The 23,798-nt window shown below is 43.3% G+C and overlaps 1 protein-coding gene across 5 annotated transcripts in view; it reads left to right on the top strand.

Annotated features, from left to right (window-relative positions):
- SYTL2 (synaptotagmin like 2) overlaps nt 1–23,798 on the top strand; it is a 62,850-nt gene that overhangs the window by 9,394 nt on the left and 29,658 nt on the right. For all 5 annotated transcript variants that reach the window (XM_081860037.1, XM_081860029.1, XM_081860036.1 and 2 more), the window contains exons 2-3: nt 8,384–8,779; nt 22,767–22,915. In XM_081860037.1, the coding sequence (XP_081716163.1) occupies nt 8,679–8,779; nt 22,767–22,915 (250 nt within the window). In that variant the 5' untranslated portion in view covers nt 8,384–8,678. The remainder of the gene's footprint in view (nt 1–8,383; nt 8,780–22,766; nt 22,916–23,798) is intronic.

Below are 23,798 nucleotides of genomic sequence, written 5' to 3'. Positions count from 1 at the left end.
GCATGGAGGCTGGAATCCAGAAAGGTAAACAAAGGCAATTCTTCCAAAGGAGATCTCAGCCACCGTCCTTGTTGCTGGGCTCAGGTATCGCAACACATCCCTTGCCAAAGGCTCGAGGAAGGCCAAGTTGTGCCATGGCATTAAAAAACAACAACCCATATCTTTGAAGTTGACGGCCAGTTCCGGCTCATGTGCAAAACAGAGCTTCTGAGTTACACTGATAAAGAAACAGGAAATTTAGAGTCGTGATGATAGGTCTTTCACTTTCTGGAAGATAAGTAGCACGATCAACGAATCTATAAAGGTACATTGGCATTTTGTAATTCCCACACTCTGTTTCTCACATGACAACGTCAACCAAATTTCATATAAACGCAAGCAAATTGCTTGTTCCCCAGAGTCTTATAACCAACAGTATAGACTGTCTCACCCTTTACATATCTAATAGATCACTTAGCTCTGCAGGAGAGGGTGCCTTGCAGATACCATCTTATCAGGAAGTGTGTTTTGTTCTGTTGGGCGTTTTGTGTGGGGGCATATACCCTTTGGAACTCCCTGCCAGACTCTTACAGCTCAATCCTGCCAATGGGTCTTGCTGTCTAGTAATTGTTCTTACAATTTCAATAGTCTTCTCTTTATTTCCTATTATTATTCACTAAGAATAAAGAAAATGCTTGCATCATCCCTGCCAAAGCCTCTAGACCTCTTAACCATGCACAAAATAGGAAAAATAGTTTCTTACAAAAACACAGGAGGGTAGTGCTGGTCCATGTTGCCCTATCATTCTACAAGTGGTAGAAATTTATTATTATTACAGATAGGTAGCCGTGTTGGTCTGCCATAGTCAAAACAAAAAAAATTCCTTCCAGTAGCACACTGTGTATCTGAAGAAGTGTGCATGCACACGAAAGCTCATACCAAGAACTGACTTAGTTGGTCTTTAAGGTGCTACTGGAAGGAATTTTTTATTATTATTATTGTTATTGTTATTGCATCTGCCTAGTGTTGATTGAGGACTTGGGAAGAAGTTTCAGATCATGCCTTTATTATTAGTTGTTGTTGTTTAATTACATTTAACAGCAGCCTTTGCTGGAGGCTGCAAAGAATGATCTTATGTCTAGATGCGTAGTCGGCCTGCACATTTATTACAATGCTCAAAGGGTGGGGTGATATTCAGTCTTGTGAACTTAATGCAGTAGCCCCCAAAGTGTATTAGTGCAGACTGACTGCTGCACATATTGGCTTTCATTTAAAATAAAAGCATTCTGGGCTTCATGAATGTCTGTGCTCATGTGTGTGTGTAATTTTGAATAATGTAATGTCAACATGGTAAAAGTTGGAAACGGGGGTGTGTGTTAAGACTGAATTATTATTATTTTCCAACTCCATAATTTTAAAGGCTGTTTTTCAAGGTCTGGTGCAGTTCTTAATGCCTAACGATTTCTGAGGAAAAAATACTGCAGAGCAAGCTGAACATGCTCACCAGCTATAATTTGACATCCTCTGTGTTCATGAAACTTGCATTTAAGGCCTTAATTATGTGCAGCTAAATGATGCCGATTAGTTGGTTCCAGCCCGCAATTGTGTGTTCTGGCTTGGCCCATAAGAGGCTGAAGAAGGTTCCGCCCTGGCTTAGTTAACAGTCTAGCTTTCAAAAAAGACTTCAAAATCCAATTTTAATCAAGGTGTGGTAAAAGGTTTGCAAACTTTTAGTTGTAAGGAAAAGAAAAGAAAAATGTGTTCCATTCGGAAGGAGCAGAGCTTTAATGTTCACAGTATTGTTACATCTCTCTTTTGGGTTTTGCATATTGAATCTTGGTTCTGCATAAACCATGTTTCTTTCCTGTGTATATAGTTAGTTCCCAGGTCAACAGGAAGTACTTGAGGAAGTAACTTCCTGTAGAGGTGAGAGGAAGGAGGAAGCGATGGTGGGCTTGGAGGCCCACATTGGTGACATTTCAGTCCACTGTCTTGATTCAAAATGGTGGCTAGCATCCAAAGTCTGCCACCCCCATGTCAGAAACATGCATGTCAAGTTTGGTGATAATCTTTCAAGAGGCAACCAAACCTATGCCCCCCATAAAACAGGCAAAGTCACGCTGAAATGATATTTCAAACTGCCATCTTGAATCATAATGGTGTTCAGCATCCGAATGTTGACAGAGATCACTGCCCCCACCTCAGGAACCCTTGTGCTAAGTTTGGCAGTGATCTATTGAGAGACAGCCAAACCTAGAGAACAAACGGACAAACCATTTTCCAAAATATGAAGTTGGTGACCTGGTGTGAAGGGAGGATAAGAAATACAATTAACAAGGATAGATTAATAATGTGCTATATTATTTCTCTATTTCACCTGTAAAAATTGCAAAGTGGTTTATAAATGAAATCATCTAGATTTTGAATGGCTAGTTGAAAAGTAGCTTATTGTGGTTACAAGGAATGCTTCATAAATAGTCAGGTTGGAAGCCCAGGGCTTTTCCCTCAAAAGTGTGAAGATGTCTCTGCGTTCCTCAGGTTTCATCTGTATAGTTTCCTTGTCTCCATTTTACCTGAGATCCTGTTAACCGAAGATGCCAAAGAGTGAACATGGAACCTTCTGAGTGCAACAAAACATGTTCTCTGTCGCTCTGTGATCCTCTCTTAGAGTAATGTTTAGGCTTACCCAGACATCTTCAGGAGAAGAAGAGGCTAAAGACTAAACCCTACACAAATCCAGAGTGGAGTCCCTAAGATGGTTGGATGGCATTTGTACGCCTCCTTCCAGCAAGTCCTGTAGCTGAGCTGGTGCCAAATGTATTGCTCTGCTTTCCTTTGGACAACATTAGTGAGGGTCTTGTGGTCTGGACAGCCTGGAACCTCCATACACACTGCCCAGGCCTGCACCCCAGAGAGGTCCATTCAGTGCTGCTAACGCAGCAAAAACACCACAGGAGGCAGCAGTTACAAGTTACCGGTCTCTGCAGCCACAGCAGGTGCTGTGATTCTCCAGTCGTTTGAGTTCACCCACAGAGACACACTCCATTATCTTTTGAGATAGCTGGATGCTAACAAGTGGTATTTCAGCATCCCGATTTGGCAGCCACTTGCTTGCTCTAAGCGAGACCCTTCAGTCTCTTAGGCTGCCCAACATTTTGTGGCAGAGGAGAGCACACAAAGAACTTTCCTTGCAATGAGAAATTCTTAAGAAGATTAGACCTAAGTCCTTTAATGTGAGGTGCAGCTGAAAGCCAGGAATGAACTGGTGCTCTGCTTCTGCGTAAAAGTTAAAATGGTAATTACTGGAATGACTTCTGTTTAGCACCTTGCATGTGATAGAAGGTTACCTACTCAGAAGGCTTAAGTAGAAAATTTGGCAGATAAAAACAACAGTGGGAGTTCGGATAGCGAAAGATCAGTGATGGGATTTAATGGAGATAAGAGAGGGAGGGTTGAATGGTAGTCTTTATAACCTTTCTAGCAAAGTATGAGAGATTCAATATAAAGAAATATTATCTGCATATTCTGGAGAAAATTCAAAGGGAGCAATGGGAGAGGTTGTGGCCACTGGGGCAAAATCCCTATAATAGTTTGTGGGAAAGCTGTTTTTGGCACTCCCCTTGTCTTTTGCTTTCCACCATTCCTTCTTGCTAGCTCACACTTAATTGCACAAACCCAGACGTCTGATTAAACCCCTTGCAACGTCGATTTTAAAATGTGGTTTCTAGCGTGGATTACTTGTGCTCTAGGACACCCGTGGAATGCTAATGTCAAGTTTCGTTACCAACCCTGGAAGCTAAATGTGAAATGCTTATGAATGCCTCTGGACCCGGGACTGTCCTTCTGACTTACTCACAAGTCATAGTCTTAATCCCTTGGAGTTATCTGAGGTTGTGGCTGTACTCTGGTTGAAAGTTTTAACCCATTGCTGTGTGATAGCATTTCCAGAAGAGCAGAAAATGCTAATAGGACTGTAACAAAAAGTGCCTTTTTGATCCAGAAGTCTTCAATCAGTGATTTAAGGCTTAGGATTCCCCCTTTACTTTTAACTGAGTATCTGTTAAGGATGGAAAAAGCCATGTTGCTAGTTGTTGCTTATGGCTCTCTTGTCTGGTCTCAATCTCCCTTCCAAGTCTGGCTGCCCCAGATGCAAACTCAGCAGGAAAAGTTGAACCAGACTGTTCCAGGCTAGTGGTGGTGGTGAGCTTCTCTGCTTGTTGCTTTTGGAGCCTTTCCAGCTCGTTTTAACAATCGGTGAGGGAGAAAAGAAGCAATCTGGCTACTGGCTACCTGCTTCTACTTGCCGTGGCATTAGCTTGAACTCAAGCCACAAGAGTGGAAATGTGATAAACTGGTTCATTCTTCAAGTTTTTGCCAGCAGAAGTGGGCTTGATTATGCTTGTGCTGCTGCTCTGCGAATAGAAGCAGATTTGATTGTAGGCACGAGCCAGGGATATCTACCCAAAAACCTCAGCAAAACCCTCCATGACAGGTGGCCATCCAACCTCTGCTAAAAAACCTCCAACAAAGGAGAGCCCACAACCTCCCAACGGAGACCGTTACACTGTCCAACAGCTCTTAACTGTCAGAAAGTCCCCCCCCCCCGTATGTTTAGTCAAAATCTCCATTCTTGTAACTTGAAAGTATTGGTTCAAGTCCTGTTCTCCAGAGCAGGAGAAAACAAAACGTGTTCCCTCTTCCATGTGACAGCCTCTGAGATAATTGAAGATGGCTATCATATCTCCTCTCAGTCTCCTCTTTTCCAGGCTAAACATACCCAGCTCCTCCTAAAGCTTGGCTTCCAGACCCTTGATCATCTTTGTTTTTTTATAATAATATTTATTAAAGTTTCAAAAGAATTACAAAAATGAAAAAAGAAAAAGAAAACAAAAAATACAAAGTACAGAAAAAGTAAAAAAGCAATTAAAAACATTTCAATTTTTCCATGTCTTATCTTTCTTTTACTTATTTCCCTGACCTCCTCACACCTCCCTCTTTTGTATTCTAGTTCAATTGTTGTTTCAGCAAATCCTTACCCTTTTTGCATTTATCTTGATACTTTATCGTAATATATTAACTTTACATTTTTACATGTTAACAATCCATTTTTACGTACCCCTTAGCCACCTTATTGCTAAAACCACTTAGCTTCATTCCAACCTCCCTCTAACATTCCTTAATTTTACAGTGTTTCTGTAAATAGACTTTAAATTTCTTCCAATCTTCTTCTACCGACTCTTCTCCCTGGTCTCGGATTCTGCCAGCAGACCCTTGATCATCTTTGGTCGCCCTCCTCGGCACACATTCCAGCTTGTCAACATCCTTCTTAAAAGTTTTTGCCCAGAACTGGACACAGTATTCCAGGTGTGGTTTGACGAAGGCAGAATAGAGTGATACTGTGACTTCCCTTGATATGGATACTAGACTTTTGTTGATGAAGCCTAGAATAGCCTTAGCTTCCCATCTCTGATCCAGCCTTTTCAGTATCACCTTCCTGTTGTTGTTTAATAAGCAAGTCTGTTTAAAAAGCCTTCAGTACCATTTGCACCTTTCCCAGAGGAAACCCCCGTAGAAAAACAGCGAAGCAGATGTACTATCTTATTAAATCTTACTTGGCATGCTTACCATGGCGTGCATTTGGATATGTTGAGAGTGTGAGCTGGCAAGCCCCTGGCAAAAATCTCAGGCTTTCCATGAACTTGTGGCTGAACCTTGGCAAGCCATTGTCTCTCTCAAACATAAGGGAAATGGGCGTAATAGTCATGGTCTACCTTTTCAGGGTTGTTGTGAGGATTGCTAGAATAGCGTTCAGCGCTTTTTCGGTGTTCAGACCCCTTTGTGTTAAAATAATTATTACATGGGAGGCAGTTCTGTGTTGAGATGAGCATGTTCAGCATTAGAGCCCATCTCACCAGAGATGGAGAACCCATGGTCCACGTATATTGAACTCCCATCTTCACCAAGCCAGCAAAAACCAGTGGGCAGGGATGATGGGAGACGTAGCCCAATAATATCTGGAAACATATTTATACGATTTAAACTTACTTAAAGGTGCTTTGTTTTTATATATCTTGTACACTAACCTGGCATTCTTTGCAATGAAAGGTGGCCTGAAAGAACAGCAAATCATTTAAATAGTGATCTCTATATTGGCAAACTCTATTTCAAAGCATTCCTAAGCTACTTACTAGTTTAAAATATCTCTACGCATTACGCAAAAATGCAGCATAAAAACATTAACACGTTGTTATAAAACAAGTACAGGCAGAGAAACAAAAATTGGGGGAAATTCCAGAGTTTTAAGAAGTAAAACAAAAAATTATTTGGAGAAGGGGAAAAAAATGTATCAGGCCCAAACAGCCCCATGACAACTGAGAAGGCTGACTTGATGGGATGGAGAGTGAGGTGGGATGGGTTGGAATATCTGGAACCCTGAACAGAAGCAGTTTCACACTGCAACATTTTGTTACAGCCCCCACTTGTTCATGTATAGTACAGTGGTACCTCGGGTTAAGAACTTAATTTGTTCTGGAGGTCCGTTCTTAACCTGAAACTATTCTTAACCTGAGGTACCACTTTAGCTAATGGGGCTTCCCGCTGCCGTCGTGTCACCACCAGACGATTTCTGTTCTCATTCTGCTGAAGCAAAGTTCTTATCCCAAGGTACTATTTCTGGGTTAGCGGAGTCTGTAACCTGAAGCGTCTGTAACCTGAAGCGTCTGTAACCCGAGGTACCACTGTAACTGCTATTCAGGAATTGGTACCCTGTGTGAACTTTCATCAAGTGAAGTTTTTTAAAAGCAGCTTATCAATCTAGCCTGCAGAATGGTGTGTTAATGTTCTTGTTTTCCTCTTAGCTAGAGTTGGTTGTCTTGTGAGACTTGTGTCTTGGGCAGCCTGGAAGGACAGGGTTGGCTTCCAGCCTGTTTATGTTGCTTCAGAGTCAGTCATTAGCTGCTGGAATTTCCCCCCTTGAGGGTGTTGGCTGTAGCAGCTTCTTAGAAGCATTTTTTATGGAGGCTGCATCAATCTGTAGTGCTTACCCTGTACTGTTTTTTTTCTCCTTGGAAACAACTGATTGGCTGGAGGATACTGTTCGTATTCAATTATGGTTAGTTACCGCTTTTCATGCATTGCATAGTATCTAAAGATCTCACTCCCCATGAAGGTCGAATTAATCAGTTTGCAAATCGGCTTTGGCATCATAAAACTGCAAATTATTATTGGCATGCTATAGACACTTGTGACTAAGTGCTAAGGGCTTATCTATACAGTGGTTGTTGTTGTTTAGTCATTTAGTCGTATCCGACTCTTCGTGACCCCATGGACCAGAGCACGCCAGGCACTCCTGGCTTCCACTGCCTCCCGCACTTTGGTCAATGCTGGTAGCTTCGAGAACACTGTCCAACCTTCTCATCCTCTGTCGTCCCCTTCTCCTTGTGCCCTCCATCTTTCCCAACATCAGGGTCTTTTCCAGGGAGTCTTCTCTTCTCATGAGGTTGCCAAAGTATTGGAGCCTCAGCTTCATGATCTGTCCTTCCAGTGAGGGCTCAGGGCTGATTTCCTTAAGAATGGATAGGTTTGCTCTTCTTGCAGTCCATGGGACTCTCAAGAGTCTCTTCCAGCACCATAATTCAAAAGCATCTATTCTTCGGCAGTCAGCCTTCTTGATGGTCCAGCTCTCACTTCCATACATCACTACTGGGAAAACCATACCTTTAACTATAAGGGCCTTTGTTGGCAAGGTGATACCTCTGCTTTTTAAGATGCTCTATACAGTGGTACCTCGGGTTAAGTACTTAATTTGTTCCGGAGGTCCGTTCTTAACCTGAAACTGTTCTTAACCTGAAGCACCACTTTAGCTAATGGGGCCTCCCGCTGCCGCCGCGCCGCCGGAGCACAATTTCTGTTCTCATCCTGAAGCAAAGTTCTTAACCCGTGGTACTATTTCTGGGTTAGCAGAGTCTGTAACCTGAAGCGTATGTAACCCGAGGTACCACTGTACTTACCTTTTGTCCCGTTGTTTTGTCCCTGCTCTGTTTCTGAGTGTTGTTGGGTTTTCTTTTTTTGCCCTGAGCTTTCCTCTCGAAAACCTGCTGAATTGGAGCAAACGTCACTTTAGGTTTCCCACGAATTGACGTTTGTTCCAATTGAACTTTAAAGAGTGGGTTTTCGAGGGGAAAGCTCTGGAACCCCCCATAAAGGGTGTGTGTGTGTGTGTGTGTGTGCTTGTACACCGACCTTTAAATCACAGACTGTGCCTTGAAAGAGCGCAGGAAAAGTACAGTAAGTGTGGACAAGCCCTTAGTTAATAAATAATTCTCTATCCCTGCTGCCCCAAAGCTTTGCTTCCTTGGCCAAGAGGGCTGGAGCTTAATACTTCCCTCTTGCTTCTTCTCTGTAGGTGATGCTCACATTGGACTCCGGAGCATGCAGTTAATCCCATGAGCTGCTGAAGCATGAAGCAAGGCTCCCCTGTAACGTATATGTGATGTGAGCAATCCAGGAATGCAATGCCTTATCCACAGTGTCTCGGCGGCAGAAGCGCATCTCCTAGTTCTAGCAAGAAAACGGAATTCGGAAACTTTTTAAAAACTGCTGCTCGCTTCGGTGCACGACCACACACGCTCTTGGTGAAGGCTGCTAGGTTTCATCTCTCTGTGTTGTAACCAAAACGATTTCTACACAAAAATAGCAAGATGATCGACTTGAGCTTCCTTACGGATGAAGAGCAGGAGGCCATCCTCAAGGTGCTTCAGCGGGATTCAGACCTGAAGAGAGCTGAAGAGGAGAGGGTCAGGTAAGAGCCAGGAATTCCTTCATACTCGGACAAGTAGTTCAGTGAGAGTGAATGAGTGTGTAAGAGAGCAACCTGCTAAGTCTTCACCCCCTTCTGGATTTGCTCTGGCTTATTGCCACTAGTGAAGAGTTTTTCTTTCTTTCTTTCCTTTTTGAAATAATCTTTATTTGGTTTTCAAGTGTAAAATTATAACAATGCAAAATACATACCCATATTTGGAGATTCCTCTGAATCTCAGGACTTCCCGCCTTCCCCTCCATGGGTCCTACTGTCAACCTTTTCAACTGCATATTATTCAGTAAGCCATATTTTATGTATTTTAATGTATTTTTAATCTTTGTTGGAAGCCACCCAGAGTGGCTGGGGAAACCCAGCCAGATGGGCGGGGTACAAATAATAAATTATTATTATTATTATTATTATTATTATTATTATTATTATTACACTCCATTTTATCCCTAATATTTGCTGCGCTACAAGTGTTCTTGCAATCCTGCTAATGTTTTCATGTGCTTACGATGGTCTCCCAGGTAAGTTATACATTTCCCCCATTTTTATTAAAATTTTGGTCTTCTTGGTTCCTGGGCTTTCTGGTAAGTTTTGCCATTTCATCAAAAGTCCAGCAACTTAGTTTGCCATTCTTCTCTGGTAGGGACTTTGTCCTCTTTCCATCTCTGGGCTAGTTACATCCATGCGGCTGTCGTCACATACATAAAAAGCTTCTCTGCTCCTTTGGAATATCGGTACCTACAATTCCTAAAAGAAAAACTTCTGGTTTCTTTTTTTAAAAAATAAAAGTTATTTTAAACATTTTTTTCAATTCATTATGTATCATTTCCCAGAATGCTTTTATTACCTTTCACGTCCACCACATATGATAAAAGGTGCCTTATTTTTCTTTACATTTCCAGCAGGTATTCATACTTGTCTTATACATTTTTGCTAACTTACTAGGAGTCAAATACCACTGATACATCATTCTCATATAATTTTCTTTCAGTGTGCAACATGTCAAGAATTTCAAAGCAGTTTTCCATAACCTTTCCCAATCTGAGAGTTGGGTAAAGGTAAAGGTACTCCTGACCGTTAGATCCTGTCGCAGACGACTCTGGGGTTGTGGCGCTCATCTTGCTCTATAGGCCGAGGAGGCCGGCGTTTGTCCGCAGACAGCTTCCAGGTCATGTGGCCAGCATGACTAAGCCACTTCTGGCGAACCAGAGCAGCGCACAGAAACACTGTTTACCTTCCCACCGGAGTGGTACCTATTTATCTACTTGCACTTTGATGTGCTTTCGAACTGCTAGGTGGGCAGGAGCAGTGACCGAACAATGAGAGCTCACCCCGTCACGGAGATTCGATCCGCTGACCTTCCGATCGGCAAGCCCTAGGCTCTGTGGTTTATTATGCCCCAAATCCCTCGCCCAGTGTATCATTACAGATTTAACCTAGTGAAGAGTTTTTCTAATGACGGGGTGCTTCAAGGTGTTTTGGAGTACAACGTCCATCAACCCCAGCCTGGGTAGCTACTAGGCATGGTGGCTATGTTCTACCTCCACTGTTGGTGACCGTGTGCCTCTAAACACCAGTTTTCGGGAATCACAAGCAGTGTGAGTGCTGTTGTGCTCCTGTTCTGCTTACAGGCTTTCCATAGGTGGGTCGTTGTGAGGACAGAGTGCTAGGCTAGATGAGCCAGGCAGATTTTGCACCTGGCCTTTGACCACTTGTGACAAGGTGAAGATGCCTGGGCGACAGGATGATTCCTTGACATTTCCACCATCTGGGAATTATTGGATCTGGACTGTTTTCTCACCCCATCCTGTAGAATTGTATCAGTTATGTTTTATCTGCACAATCAGAATAAAATTATGGGACCAAATTGCTTTTTCTGTGAAGCCTGAGCAGAAGGAGTCAGCATTCAGAAAAAGAGGTCAGAATAGGCCAGTCTATATGTGGACTGTCCCTGGATCAAGTGACTTTTCTTCTTTTAAGTTCTCAAAGCTCTTAACTCAGCTGAAGGTTGTCGTCTGAACTGGCCAGATGTTTAACTGAGAATCAATCACTGTCAGTCCATCATTTGAGAAAACCAAGACTTTAGAGCTGTCTTGCCCCCAAAATGGCAACTAGGCATTCTGTTTTGGCGACTGCATCCCTAGCCGGAATTAAGATTGCTGGAAGAAATATCAACAACCTCAGATATGCAGATGACACAACAGTGATGGCAGAAAGTGAGGAGGAATTAAAGAACTTTTTAATGAGGGTGAAAGAGGAGAGCGCAAAATATGGTCTGAAGCTCAACATCAAAAAAACGAAGATCATGGCCACTGGTCCCATCACCTCCTGGCAAACAGAAGGGGAAGAAATGGAGGCAGAGAGAGATTTTACTTTCTTGGGCTCCATGATCACTGCAGATGGTGACAGCAGCCACGAAATTAAGAGACGCCTGCTACTTGGGAGAAAAGCAATGACAAACCTAGACAGCATCTTAAAAAGTAAAGATGACACCAATTTGCAGATGACACCAAACTGGGAGGGGTGGCTAACACCCCAGAGGACAGGATCACACTTCAAAACGACCTTGACAGATTAGCGAACTGGGCCAAAACAAACAAGATGAATTTTAACAGGGAGAAATGTAAAGTATTGCACTTGGGCAAAAAAAATGAGAGGCACAAATACAAGATGGGTGACACCTGGCTTGAGAGCAGTACATGTGAAAAGGATCTAGGAGTCTTGGTTGACCACAAACTTGACATGAGCCAACAGTGTGACGCGGCAGCTAAAAAAGCCAATGCAATTCTGGGCTGCATTAATAGGAGTATAGCATCTAGATCAAGGGAAGTAATAGTGCCACTGTATTCTGCTCTGGTCAGACCTCACCTGGAGTACTGTGTCCAGTTCTGGGCACCACAGTTCAAGAAGGACACTGACAAACTGGAACGTGTCCAGAGGAGGGCAACCAAAATGGTCAAAGGCCTGGAAACGATGCCTTATGAGGAACGGCTAAGGGAGCTGGGCCTGTTTAGCCTGGAGAAGAGGAGGTTAAGGGGTGATATGATAGCCATGTTCAAATATATAAAAGGATGTCACATAGAGGAGGGAGAAAGGTTGTTTTCTGCTGCTCCAGAGAAGCGGACACGGAGCAATGGTTCCAAACTACAAGAAAGAAGATTCCACCTAAACATTAGGAAGAACTTCCTGACAGTAAGAGCTGTTTGACAGTGGAATTTGCTGCCAAGGAGTGTGGTGGAGTCTCCTTCTTTGGAGGTCTTTAAGCAGAGGCTTGACAACCATATGTCAGGAGTGCTCTGATGGTGTTTCCTGCTTGGCAGGGGGTTGGACTCGATGGCCCTTCTGTTCTCTTCCAATTCTATGATTCTAACAACAACAACCTTGGTTTAAGGAGCTGTTTGGTGCCTAGCTTATATATCTGAATTTCTAACGCTGCTTATGCCAGGCATGGCCAAACTTGGCCCTCCAGCTGTTTTGGGACTACAGTTCCCATCATCCCTGACCACCGGTCCTGTTAGCTAGGGATGATGGGAGTTGTAGTCCCAAAATAGCTGGAGGGCCAAGTTTGGCCATGCCTGGCTTATGGCCAATGTTAAGGGATGATGGGAATTGTACTCCAGAACATCACGGAGAACAACCGTGTTGGCTACCCTGTCCAACAGTTATCGTGTGGGGCCAATGCTAGCATATTCATCACAAGAGCATGCCGGCAATTGTAGCCTTGCATTCTGCAGAGTCAGAATCGCCCTACATAGAGCAAGCAACCCTGGAGACAGTGTCATTTCTCCAACTACATACACATTTGTCTTGTCCCACTGTTGCATCTGGAGAAAGGCTATAAAGCCTATGAACATGGGTGAGTGTAGATTCCATCTGCAGCCATCCTGGTTCCATAATGCCTTTAGGTCTGTTGGAAGACTATTGTCTGTCTCCCACCATAAGCAATGTTATCTCCGGACAGCTTGCATACAGCAGATGCCAGTATTTTAGTTTATGGGGCGGGGGCCCTTTCTTTGTTATCAGTCACAGCACCACACATCTAACAGCACTTTAGCTTCTGCAAAATATTATCGTAAGCCTTTCTCAGTTAAGTTAGAGGAAAGTTCCTGCTGTGCATCAGTCTGGGTTTTTTTGGTTGATGAAACATGGAAAGATGTGTGGATCCTGCTTCCAGGCCTTGGAACCCTCACCGTCTTGCGGTTGTCAGACAAGTAATTGCAGCGTAGTAACCCTTAACACCGAGAAGCAAACGATAAAAATAATCTGGCGCCTTGCTACTTTGACCGTCGTGGCCGCTGGCACCATGTAGTCTACAAGGAAGAAATGTTGTGGTTGCATTCTGGTCTTCCAGCTTTCCTCTCTTGACATATAAGCCCTTGGAAAAAGAAAGCCCTGCTTTTCACTTTGTTTGCTTGATCCTGGAAGGAGAATTCCGAGGTGGCTGGTGCTTCACCTCCAAATGCCAAATGTGTCCCCGCATTGTGGTACAGGCCTCCTCCTGTGTCCATGCTTCCATGCAGTTGTGTCTAGGGCAGGAATAGGGAGTTGTCCCCTGCTGCAAAACACAAAGTGAACCAACACACACTGTCTATGGAAGGACAGGATGTCTCTTACCCTGTTTCGTTCTCCCATCCTCTGACTCATGCTGACTCTGGAGCTCAAATCAAAGCTATAATCAGTGGGGAAAGAAAGGAACGGGAAACAAATTGGACCTCATTTCTGCTTTGCAAAAATTCAGAAGGTCCCCTGCATTGCGAACTGAAAGTCCTTTTGTGTTTGGTTTCATGCTGTGTTTGTAAATTGCCTCGTGACTCCCGTTAAAGGTGATTCATAAATTAATACTACTACTTATAATCTAGGTTTAGCAAGACCTCTTGAAATTTTGCAAGACTGCTTAAGACTGATTTCGAAATCTGGCACTCGCCCTCTTTCCCCTTCCCTCTGAAAAACGAAACAAAACCTTAATGTCAATATATTCCTTCCACAAGAGCATCTCTTGGCTCCCGTGGTTCCCAGCAGCTGGTATTCAGAAGCATTGCTGCCTCCAGCTGTGGAGGGCAGAGCGTAGCCATTGTGGGTAGTAGCTGTGAATAGCTGTATCCGCCATGAATTTGCCCAGTCCTCTTTCAAAGTCAGTGCCGCCTCCTGCAGAAGTGAGTTCCATATGTCCAACTTGGTGGCCATCACTGCCTTGGTGGCCATCAATTATGCTTTGCACAAAGGAGCAGCAAGCCAGCAAGTTCTCCTGAATTCACGGAGAACAAGGCTATGTTCCGAACCACTGCTGTCAGAACTGGTGCCCCTCTGAATCCCAATTGCTGGGAATCACAAATGGGCAGAGTGTTGTTGCACTCAGGCCCTGCTTGTGAGCGTCCCATAACGGGCACCTGGTTGCCCACTGGGATGCTGGACTAGTTGAGCCCTTGACCTGAATCTAGCAGGGCTCTCCAGGTGGAGGTCTTCCGAAATAGCAGAACCTCCATTCCTAGGGGACCAGCCTGCCTCTGAATACCAGATGATGGGGGGAAACAGTTGGAGAGTTGATATTGCCTGTGGGTTTCCCATAATGGGCATCTGGTTTTCCACTGTGAGAACAGGGTGACGGACTAGTTGAGCCCTTTGGACTGACCCAGCAGGCCTGTTGGGTTCTTAAAACAGATTTTGATTTTTAAAACAGCAACTTTATCCTTCGTGGTTCCTCTGGCGTTTTGTTGCCTTGGGGTTGTGTCCTGAAAACGCAGCGTGCAATTAAATCACCTCTCTCGCTAAGGCAGCCTAGCCACTGTCAGGTCCATTGCCCTGGGAGAAGTGTGCTATATCCTGAGTACTTTGCAAAGCTAAGCAGCATCTGTTGTGGTTTCACACTGGATGGGGGATGGAGTGTTGAGATTCCTGCATTGCAGCAGGGTAGATGGGGTGAATGACCCATGGAGTCCCTTCCAACTCTACGATTCTGTTCTATTTATTTCTTGTGTTACTTAGCCAGAGTAGTCTTCCATTATATAATGGAAGGCAGAACTACAAGTAAGCTCTGTGTTATGATATGTGAGGAACTAAGGGGCTGTGTCAGGTGGTTTGCAGATAAGAGCTGCCAGATTGAAAGTTTGTTTGTTTTCCTAGGCACAGTAATTAGCGACGGAGAATTCCTGTGGTCTAGCGGTGATGCAGCATGCGAGTCAGGAGATCTCAGTTCTGTGGCTCATTGGATCTGCCTCTGACACGCACCAGGGCTTTGAATCTCTTGCTAACTCCCACCCATTCTGCCCTTGTGATGGGCACTGAATTGCAAAACAATATGGAGTCGTAAAAGCATGCTTACTTTGATTTCATGTATTTATTTGGAGCTTTTGTACCCTGCGCTTTAGCCAGAAAGGTTCCCAGCGTAGCTTTCATACAATAAGTTAAAACGTGATAGTCGCTGCCATTAGGGTTACTATCTTAAAAAACGACACACAAGGAAAAAGGGATGGGGAGGGAAGAGGAAAGAATCAAACCCGAGCGCCAGTTCTTAAACTGTCTTTAACAATTGTGCATGTTTAGAACCCTTCTCTTGCTCCAAACAGTCTAGGGAGAGATAGCTGAGTCAGTACAGCATGAGACTAAACTAAATTCACACTAAACTCTTAATATCAATTGGAAAGTATGATTTTGTACAGTGGTACCTCGGGTTAAGTACTTAATTCATTCCGGAGGTCCGTTCTTAACCTGAAACTGTTTTTAACCTGAAGCACCACTTTAGCTAATGGAGCCTCCCGCTGCTGCCGCGCCACCGATGCACAATTTCTGTTCTCATCCTGAAGCAAAGTTCTTAACCCGAGGTACTATTTCTGTGTTAGCGGAGTCTGTAACCTGAAGTGTATGTTACCTGAAGCATATGTAACCCGAGGTACCACTGTATTAAATTTCTAACCTTTTGAAACTTACAATTTCTTTTTTTTTTATTTAAATAATCTCTTAATTGAGTCATGGGTTCGAGTTTGAGTCATGGATTCGAGCACCACATTGGCCAAAAATATTCCTGCATTGCAGGGGGTTGGACTAAATGACCCTTGCGGTTCCTTCCAGCTCTACTAGGTTTTATTGACATCCGATGGTGGAGAAGCCATCACAGATCAAATAAAGCAGGAAGAGAACTGTTCTGCAATGTCTCCCATAATCATCATCAGAACATTTCCCACTGAAGGCAAGTTGAGACCTACTTCAGTTGAGTGCTGAAATTTGATGTACTGGAAGAAAGTAGGTAGCTGTGTTTATACTGAGCCCAGGCCATTAATCCAGCTAGCTTTGTATTGTCTATGCCAGTGTTTCTCAGATGGTGGGCTGGACCCAGCAGTGGGCTTTGGACCAGTTTCAGGTGCTGCAGGCTGCCCGTTGCCTCCTTGCTTATCTGCCGCAGCCCTTAGAGATGCGACAAAAGCCTTTTGGCTGGACCAATTCCAATACCAGCAACATATTGTATGCTGAGGGAAGGTGGCAGGGAGGCTGGGAAGTTCTGGAAGAAGGGAATGGAAGTTTCCCTTTTCTGAGGGGTGATGGCTGTGCAATCAAAAAGTCAGGTGAAAGGTTGATAATAAGCAATGACAAACCTAGACAGCATCTTAAAAAGCAGAGATATCACCTTGCCAACAAAGGTCCGTATAGTTAAAGCTATGGTTTTCCCAGTAGTGATGTATGAAAGTGAGAGCTGGACCATCAAGAAGGCTGATCGCCAAAGAATGGATGCTTTTGAATTATGGTCTGGAGGAGACTCTTGAGAGTCCCATGGACTGCAAGAAGATCAAACCTATCCATTCTGAAGGAAATCAGCTCTGAGTGCTCACTGGAAGGACAGATCCTGAAGCTGAGGCTAAAATACTTTGGCCACCTCATGAGAAGAGAAGACTCCATGGAAAAGACCCTGATGTTGGGAAAGATGGAGGGCACAAGGAGAAGGGGACAACAGAGGACGAGATGGTTGGATAGTGTTCTCGAAGCTACCAGAATGAGTTTGACCAAACAGCAGGAGGCAGTGGAAGACAGGAGTGCCTGGCGTGCTCTGGTCCATGGAGTCATGAAGAGTCGGACACGACTAAACAACTAAACAACAACTTTTAAAGCCATCCAAGTTGATGGCTATCACTGTGTGAAGTACTTTATCTTTCATGAGCTTTCCAGCAGTCAACATCATTCGATGTCTCAGAGTTATAAGAGAGGGAGTAAAACTTTTCTCTGTCCAATTCCTCCATGCTGTGCATTCTTTTGTAAACAGCTATCACGTTGCCTCTTACTCTCCTTTTCCTCTAAACCAAAAGGCCCCCAAAGCTGCAACTGAGAATAGAAAGGAAGGAGAGAAGAGAAGAATGTGGCTAAAAGGAGAAAGAAGTGAGTGTCAAAGGACCAGGGAGGATGGATGGAGGAAGCTGGCAGTTTGGGCGGGGAGGAGATAAAAAGTACAGGTTGTGTGTGAAAGGAGAAGAAATCACTGGAGATTTAGAAAAAATGCTTTGAGAGGCACATGGGTGCAGAAAGGGGCGGATACAAAAGAAAATGTATTCTCTGCTTTGAGCCTCAGGATCATAAAATCCTTCCTAATCAATTCTGCTGAGTCACAATATCTCCAAAGCAGGTTTCTGTACTTTTCTTGTAGAAAACTAAGGAGCAACAGTGATCTGCTTAGGGCAGCCTTTCTCAATCTTGAGTTCTTGTTGGACTACAACTCCCATCATCCCTTGCTAGCAAGACCAGTGGTCAGGGATGATGGGAATTGTAGTCCAACAGCAGGCTGGAGACCCAAGGTTGGGAAACACTGATCTACAAGGGCTTGAAAAATACAGGGCTTTATGTTTCTTTAGTTGCATCCTTGCTGGTGGGGAGGTACTTGTAAAATTATGTCATTGGCTTTTGTGCTGATAAGGCAGGGTGTGGTGTGCATTTAGAATCAAATATTTACTTTTAGATTGTTACTTCGGCAATGGGTTTGCTTAAAGGGCTGCTATCGCTGGCTTAAATGATTGTGTCAACAAGTCCTGATAATTCACTGAATCTGCAGCTCCCAAGCATACGGCCTCTCAGAGTTTAGTCTCTACGCAAATAGCAAATGAGTTGGTGAAACATTTCCTGGGTTTCAGATCTTGCAGAACGGGTGTGTGTCAGATGTTCGAATACTTTCCCCTAGTCCTTTAGGCAGCTCCCCAGACATTTAAGGATCTCAGAGGGTCAACGCCAGCACTGTTAATTGAATTTGGAAAGTAATGGGCACCCAGCGAAGCTGAAAACTGTGTTGAGTGAGGGCCAGCTTTCTTCTTTGCTGTATTCTGTACCAGCTGCAAGCTCTGAACTTTCTTTAAAGACAGCTCCATGGTCCAGGATCATTGCAATAGCCCTACCACCAAGATATTTTGAGACTACACTTCCCATCATCCCTGACGACTGGTCCTGTTAGCTAGGGATGATGGGAGTTGTAGTCCCAAAACATCTTGAGGGCTGAGTTTGCCTATGCCTGCTGTAGCCTGTTTCTTTGATAAACGGGGTTAACACAGGAAGCGTAGCCTAATGGCTACTTCTTGTGTTTCCAGTTAAGGTATCTAAAATGAGATTTAAACCCTGCGTTTTTAAACACAAGCGGTAAGCTGATTCTTCTGTCTGTTAACCCACATATGTGGGTCTGTAGGAAGATAAAATATAGTTCATTATATTCCCTCACCTACCTACTAAAGCACTAACCTTGGTGCTTTTACTAGCTTTTACACAGGATTAAAATCACTCTTCATTATTGCTCTGATCCCGTTATTAATCAGCCCTTCCTCAATTATGGTATTTGCATTTTTTAAAATAAAAAAACCAGCCCCTCCCCTTTGGTACTTAACTCCACAAGCAGTTTGGCTCTGAGTGACTGATCCTTGAGTTGACTACCTGCACTGCACCCACTTGTCAGTCAGCAAGAGAACCTGGAGCCAAAGGAAGTGAATCAGGCATTTTCAGATTCATTATTACCCAAATCAGTGCCTTTCTGTTGAAAGCAATTCAGACTGTCCTAGTGGCATTCTCAAAACAAGAAAATACCGTATTTTTCCATCTGTAAGATGCCCCCATGTATAAGACGCCCCCTATTTTGGGGGACACAGATTTAAGAAAATGGGGGGATGTTTCTGCATATAAGACGCCCCCTAATTTCTGATATTATTTTTTAGGGGGGAAACCTTGTCTTATACACGGGAAAATATGGTAATCCGCTTGGATAGCTCAGTTGGTTAGAGCCTGGTGCTGATAATGCCAGGGTTGCAGGTTTGATTCCCAGCTGCATATTCCTGCATTGCCGGGGGGGTTGCGTTATATGATCCTCAGAGTCCCTTCCAACTCTGCAACTCTATGACTCTATGAAAAATCAGGATTTTGAACTTCTTCTGTTCCCTATCCCCCTCACCACACATACATTGGCTGTTAAGTTGTGGGTGAACATATCAGATGACACAGCGATTCTTCAAACAGCTCTCGTTTATTCACAGGCCAGAACAGAACTGAACTGAAGGGTTCAGCCAGCCTTCTTATACAGTGGTGCCCCACAAGACGAATGCCTCGCAAGACGGAAAACTCGCTAGACGAAAGAGTTTTCCGTTTTGGAGGTGCTTTGCAAAACGAATTTCCTATGGGCTTGCTTCGCAAGACGAAAATGTCTTGCGAGTTCTGTGGTTTTTTTCCCCTCCCCCCCCCTTTTCTAAGCCGATAAGCCGCTAAAAGCCGCTAAACCGCTAATAGCGCTAATCCGCTAATCCGTCAATGGGCTTGCTTCGCAAGACGAAAAAACCCTAGACGAAGAGACTCGCGGAACGGATTCTTTTTGTCTTGCAAGGCACCACTGTATAGAGCTCCACTACAACGCAACAGTAACTATTTTCTGTAACTATCCAATCACTGAACGTCACTTTTAATCCCTTATTTGCATATGTGGACCTGAGTGAAAACTATCTACAGTATCCCCCTGCTGGCCCAGGGTGAGAACTTCAGTACATAACATTGGCCTCCCCCAGTTCATAATCCTTGCAGGGGGCGGGGGGGGGGGAAGGTTGCAATTGCAGGAATAGGGTGGACCCGGAATACAACGCATCTCAGGGGTCAAAGGCCAGGGTAAAGAGGTTTTATATGCTCTGTGCCGTTGTAAAAAAGAATATAGATCTACTGGTGTTTTTATGATGTGGTGTCCTCACGCTCCATAAAAGCAACCATTGATTTAAAAAAACAGTGACGCAGGAGACAGAGCTGAACGGTTAGGAATCCCTTTCTGCATTGGATACTTAAAGCCCCTAAACTAGAATAACAAAGGAAGACAAGTCATGTGTTACAGAAGCTGGAATTCCAACTCCCTTATGACCAGTCACATTGATTCAAAGTGGTGCTTCTTAACCACAAGTGAGGAGGGCTGGGATGGTTTGAGAGAGTACGTACGTTTGAAAGGTCACTCCCAAGTATTGTTATGAGTTTGTGGGTGCCTAGAAACCCCCTCAGTTCCTGGGTTCCAGATCCTCCCCCTAAATTCCTGGGTCTCGGAGTTTAATCAATGCTTGGAGCATTGAGATGGGCTGCCGTACGCTGAATTTAGCAGTGTTGAAACACAGGCCAAACCCGTTTTTTCCATGCTCATGAAATTTAATGGGAGAAGAGCCATTGTGGAGAACGAAAGGAAGGTAATGAGCGATTAACAAAGCGGATGCTCTGTGGCGGGTGGCAGATGGGTATCAGCCCCTTCTTCCACTGTGAGACAGCATAGAAAAAGTCTTAAACACAGCAAGCTAAGCCTCTGCATTATTATTATTATTATTATTATTATTATTATTATCATCATTATTAATGTATACCCCGCCCATCTGGCTGGGCTTCCCCAGTCACTCTGGGCGGCTTCCAACAAAATATTAAAATACAGTAATGCATCAAACACTAAAAGCTTCCCTAAACAGGGCTGCCTTCAGATGTCTTCTAAAAGTCTGGTAGTTCTCTTTGACATCTGGTGGGAGGGCGTTCCACAGGGCGGGTGCCACTACCGAGAAGGCCCTCTGCCTGGTTCCCTGTAACTAGGCTTCTCGCAGTGAGGGAACCGCCAGAAGGCCCTCGGCCCTGGACCTCAGTGTCCGGGTAGAATGATGGGGGTGAAGACGCTCCTTCAGATATGCTTCATTTCTTTTTGTTTTTTTTGTTTTTGTTTTTTTAATGAATAATATTTTATTAGATTTTAGAAGTAAAAAATTCAGAAAAGTACAAAAAGACAAAAATACAGACATTAAAGCATAAAAAAGAAAAAGATAGAAATAAAAAAAAGAAAACAAAAAACAAAAATCCCTCTTTTTTAATCTCTCATCTTTGATTAACTTATTTTCCTGACTTCCTCACATCTCCCTTTTTTGTATCCCTTTTGAAATTTGATTCAGCTAATTCATCAACCCTATTTAATTTATCTATTTATCTATTATGAGTCCACTTTTAACCTGATTACTAGAACCCCTTCAATTCAAATCAATGCCATCAACATTCAAAAATTTTACAATGTTTCTGTAAATAAATTTTAAATTTCCTCCAATCTTCTTCCACCAACTCTTCTCCCTGGTCTCGGATTCTGCCAGTCATCTCCATGCTTCATTTCTTTTTGAATCCAAGGTGGTAGCAGTCGAAGGAGCAGGACCATCTTGGGGTGCAATGCTTTGAGCAGAGAGGCTCAGGTTGTATACATGTGTAAATAAACTGTACATCATAAAGACACCACACAGGAATGTGTACCAAAAATGAATATATTGCGGCACAGTGTGCATAACAATGCTTGTATTCGTGGAAAGAAAATACAAAGATGCGTCATACTGTTGCTTTGCAAAAAAATGTGTTGTGTTAAGCAAAATTGCCTCTTGAGATCCTTTAATGGGGAAGATCTGTTAGTTCCATACATCCCTGAATTTCACTTGGCCTTCTCTTGGGGACTGTTTTCCCTGTCCTGTGGAGATCCCTGCCAGTAGAGGTTCGGCAAGAACTGTTAAGTTGTGGGTTGACATAGCAGACGACACAGCGATTTCTCCAAGTAGCTCTTTATTTTGTAAGCTGGAATAGAACTGACTGCAAACAGCTCAGCTGGCCTGCTTTTATAGGCAGTCGGCTGTCAACATTGTAACAACAACAGCCCAGAGTTCCCGCCTAAAATAACTGACGTGGACCTGAGTGAAAACTATCTACAGACCTGAGTGAAAACTATATACAGTATCCCCCTGCTGGCCCAGGGTGAAACTTCACTACATAACAAGAACTATCCCTCCCTTCTTCTAGATGTCTTTTGAAAACTATATTGTCTATGCAGGCCTTCACAATATAAGTTTCCTCTTTTTACTCATTCAGTATGTATTCAGTTTTATTAATGTTTTCATGGATGCTTTCTGCTGATTTTATTCTGGTTATGTTGATTTTAATCTGGTTATGTTGTACGCTGCCTACGTACATTGGTGTGTGTGTGTTTTTTTAAAAAATGAAAGTGTACAGTCATACCTCGGGTTGAAGTAGCTTCAAGTTAAATATTTTCGGGTTGCGCTCCGCGGCGACCTGGATGTAATGATGGAGTGCGTTACTTCCGGGTTTCGCTGCTCGTGCATGCGCAGATGCTCAAAATGATGTCACACGTATGCGCGGAAGCGGCAAAATGCGACCCACAGGCGCACAGTCGTGTTTTACGTTTACTTCAGGATGCGAACGGGGCTCCAGAACGGATCTCGTTCATATCCAGAGGTACCACTGTATATTATAAATACATAAATAAATAAAAGATGTATATTGGTACTAAAATGTTGATGAATTTTCATATGGGCTTTAAAAACCACCACCACAATCTGATGGGAAGAAAATTACCTAAGATAAAGAATTGTGTGTGTTCCTTGTCTGGTCAGATAGCTTCCAAGACAGTATGGTCAAGCTTCCTTCGCTGCAAGGCATGTGTAATAATCTTTCCATCCCTTCCTCCTCACCCCCCCCCCAGGCATTTAAGTGAAAAAGTTAAAGATGAGATCCAAGTTAAGAACATGAGTGGGCAGTGGTTTTACGAAGCCAAGTCCAAGAGGCATAGAGAGAAAATTCACGGAGCAGACATCATTCGGGCGTCCATGAGGAGGAAGCCGTTTCCAACAGGTATGCAGTGTTGACTTTTAAAAAAATAAAAATAGTAGAGCTGTTTTGAAGTGAAGAAAGGTATTTGGGGTCTCTGTAGAGCTTCAATCAAGAACAAAACTACAGAATCACAGAATTGCACAGGATGTTGGAGGCCATCTTGTCTAACCATCAAAACTGCCTTATGATTTCTTTAAAATGTGAAGCTTATATTAGGGTGGTTTTTTAAAAAAGTCTAATTAATATATAGTTGACTGAGATCCTAACTGAGAATTACTTTCCAGTTGGAAAGAAGCAGAAGTCCCAGCAAGCAAGGTTGGGATAGCAGGCTTGTTGGTTTTGAATGTCTTGCGTAGATTCCCCCCCCCCAATTTCGTTGTTCTGTATGGAACAATGACAATAAAGATTATCGTATCGTTGGGTCTGCTAACCAATCAGTACCCAATAGGGAGAATGGATACGAAATCTTATGGAATATGTACAAATGGCAAAACTTACTGGAAGAAAAAGAAATCAAGATAACTATTTATAAAAGAATGGAAATGGTTTATTGAATATTTACAGATAAATTGCAAACAGGTAAAAACATTGGCAGGATTATTGTAATAACCTGCAGTTTCATAAGAGTATGTATTTAAAGTAGATAATTCAATGAGCAAATTAAATGAATTTGGATATGCAGAAGGTATTAAAAAATAAATTTAAGAAACCGCACAAAGAGGGGGAAGGAAGTGAAATGTTGAATTGTTAAAATTATGGTAAAATTAATGAAATGTATAAATTTGAAAAGTATAAATTAAAACTTTTTTATATAAAAAAGAGAGTTTCTTCCCAGAATTGCCAACATGGTACATGTGGGGCACATCTGCAGAGGCCTTCCCTGGTGGCCACAGCCTTTAAGCCT

Source organism: Podarcis erhardii (genome assembly GCF_964252035.2).
Source record: "Podarcis erhardii genome assembly, chromosome: 4".
Classification (NCBI taxonomy): domain Eukaryota; kingdom Metazoa; phylum Chordata; class Lepidosauria; order Squamata; family Lacertidae; genus Podarcis; species Podarcis erhardii.
Note: the sequence above shows the minus strand (reverse complement) of the source record. Positions and strands in the feature narration are given on the sequence as shown.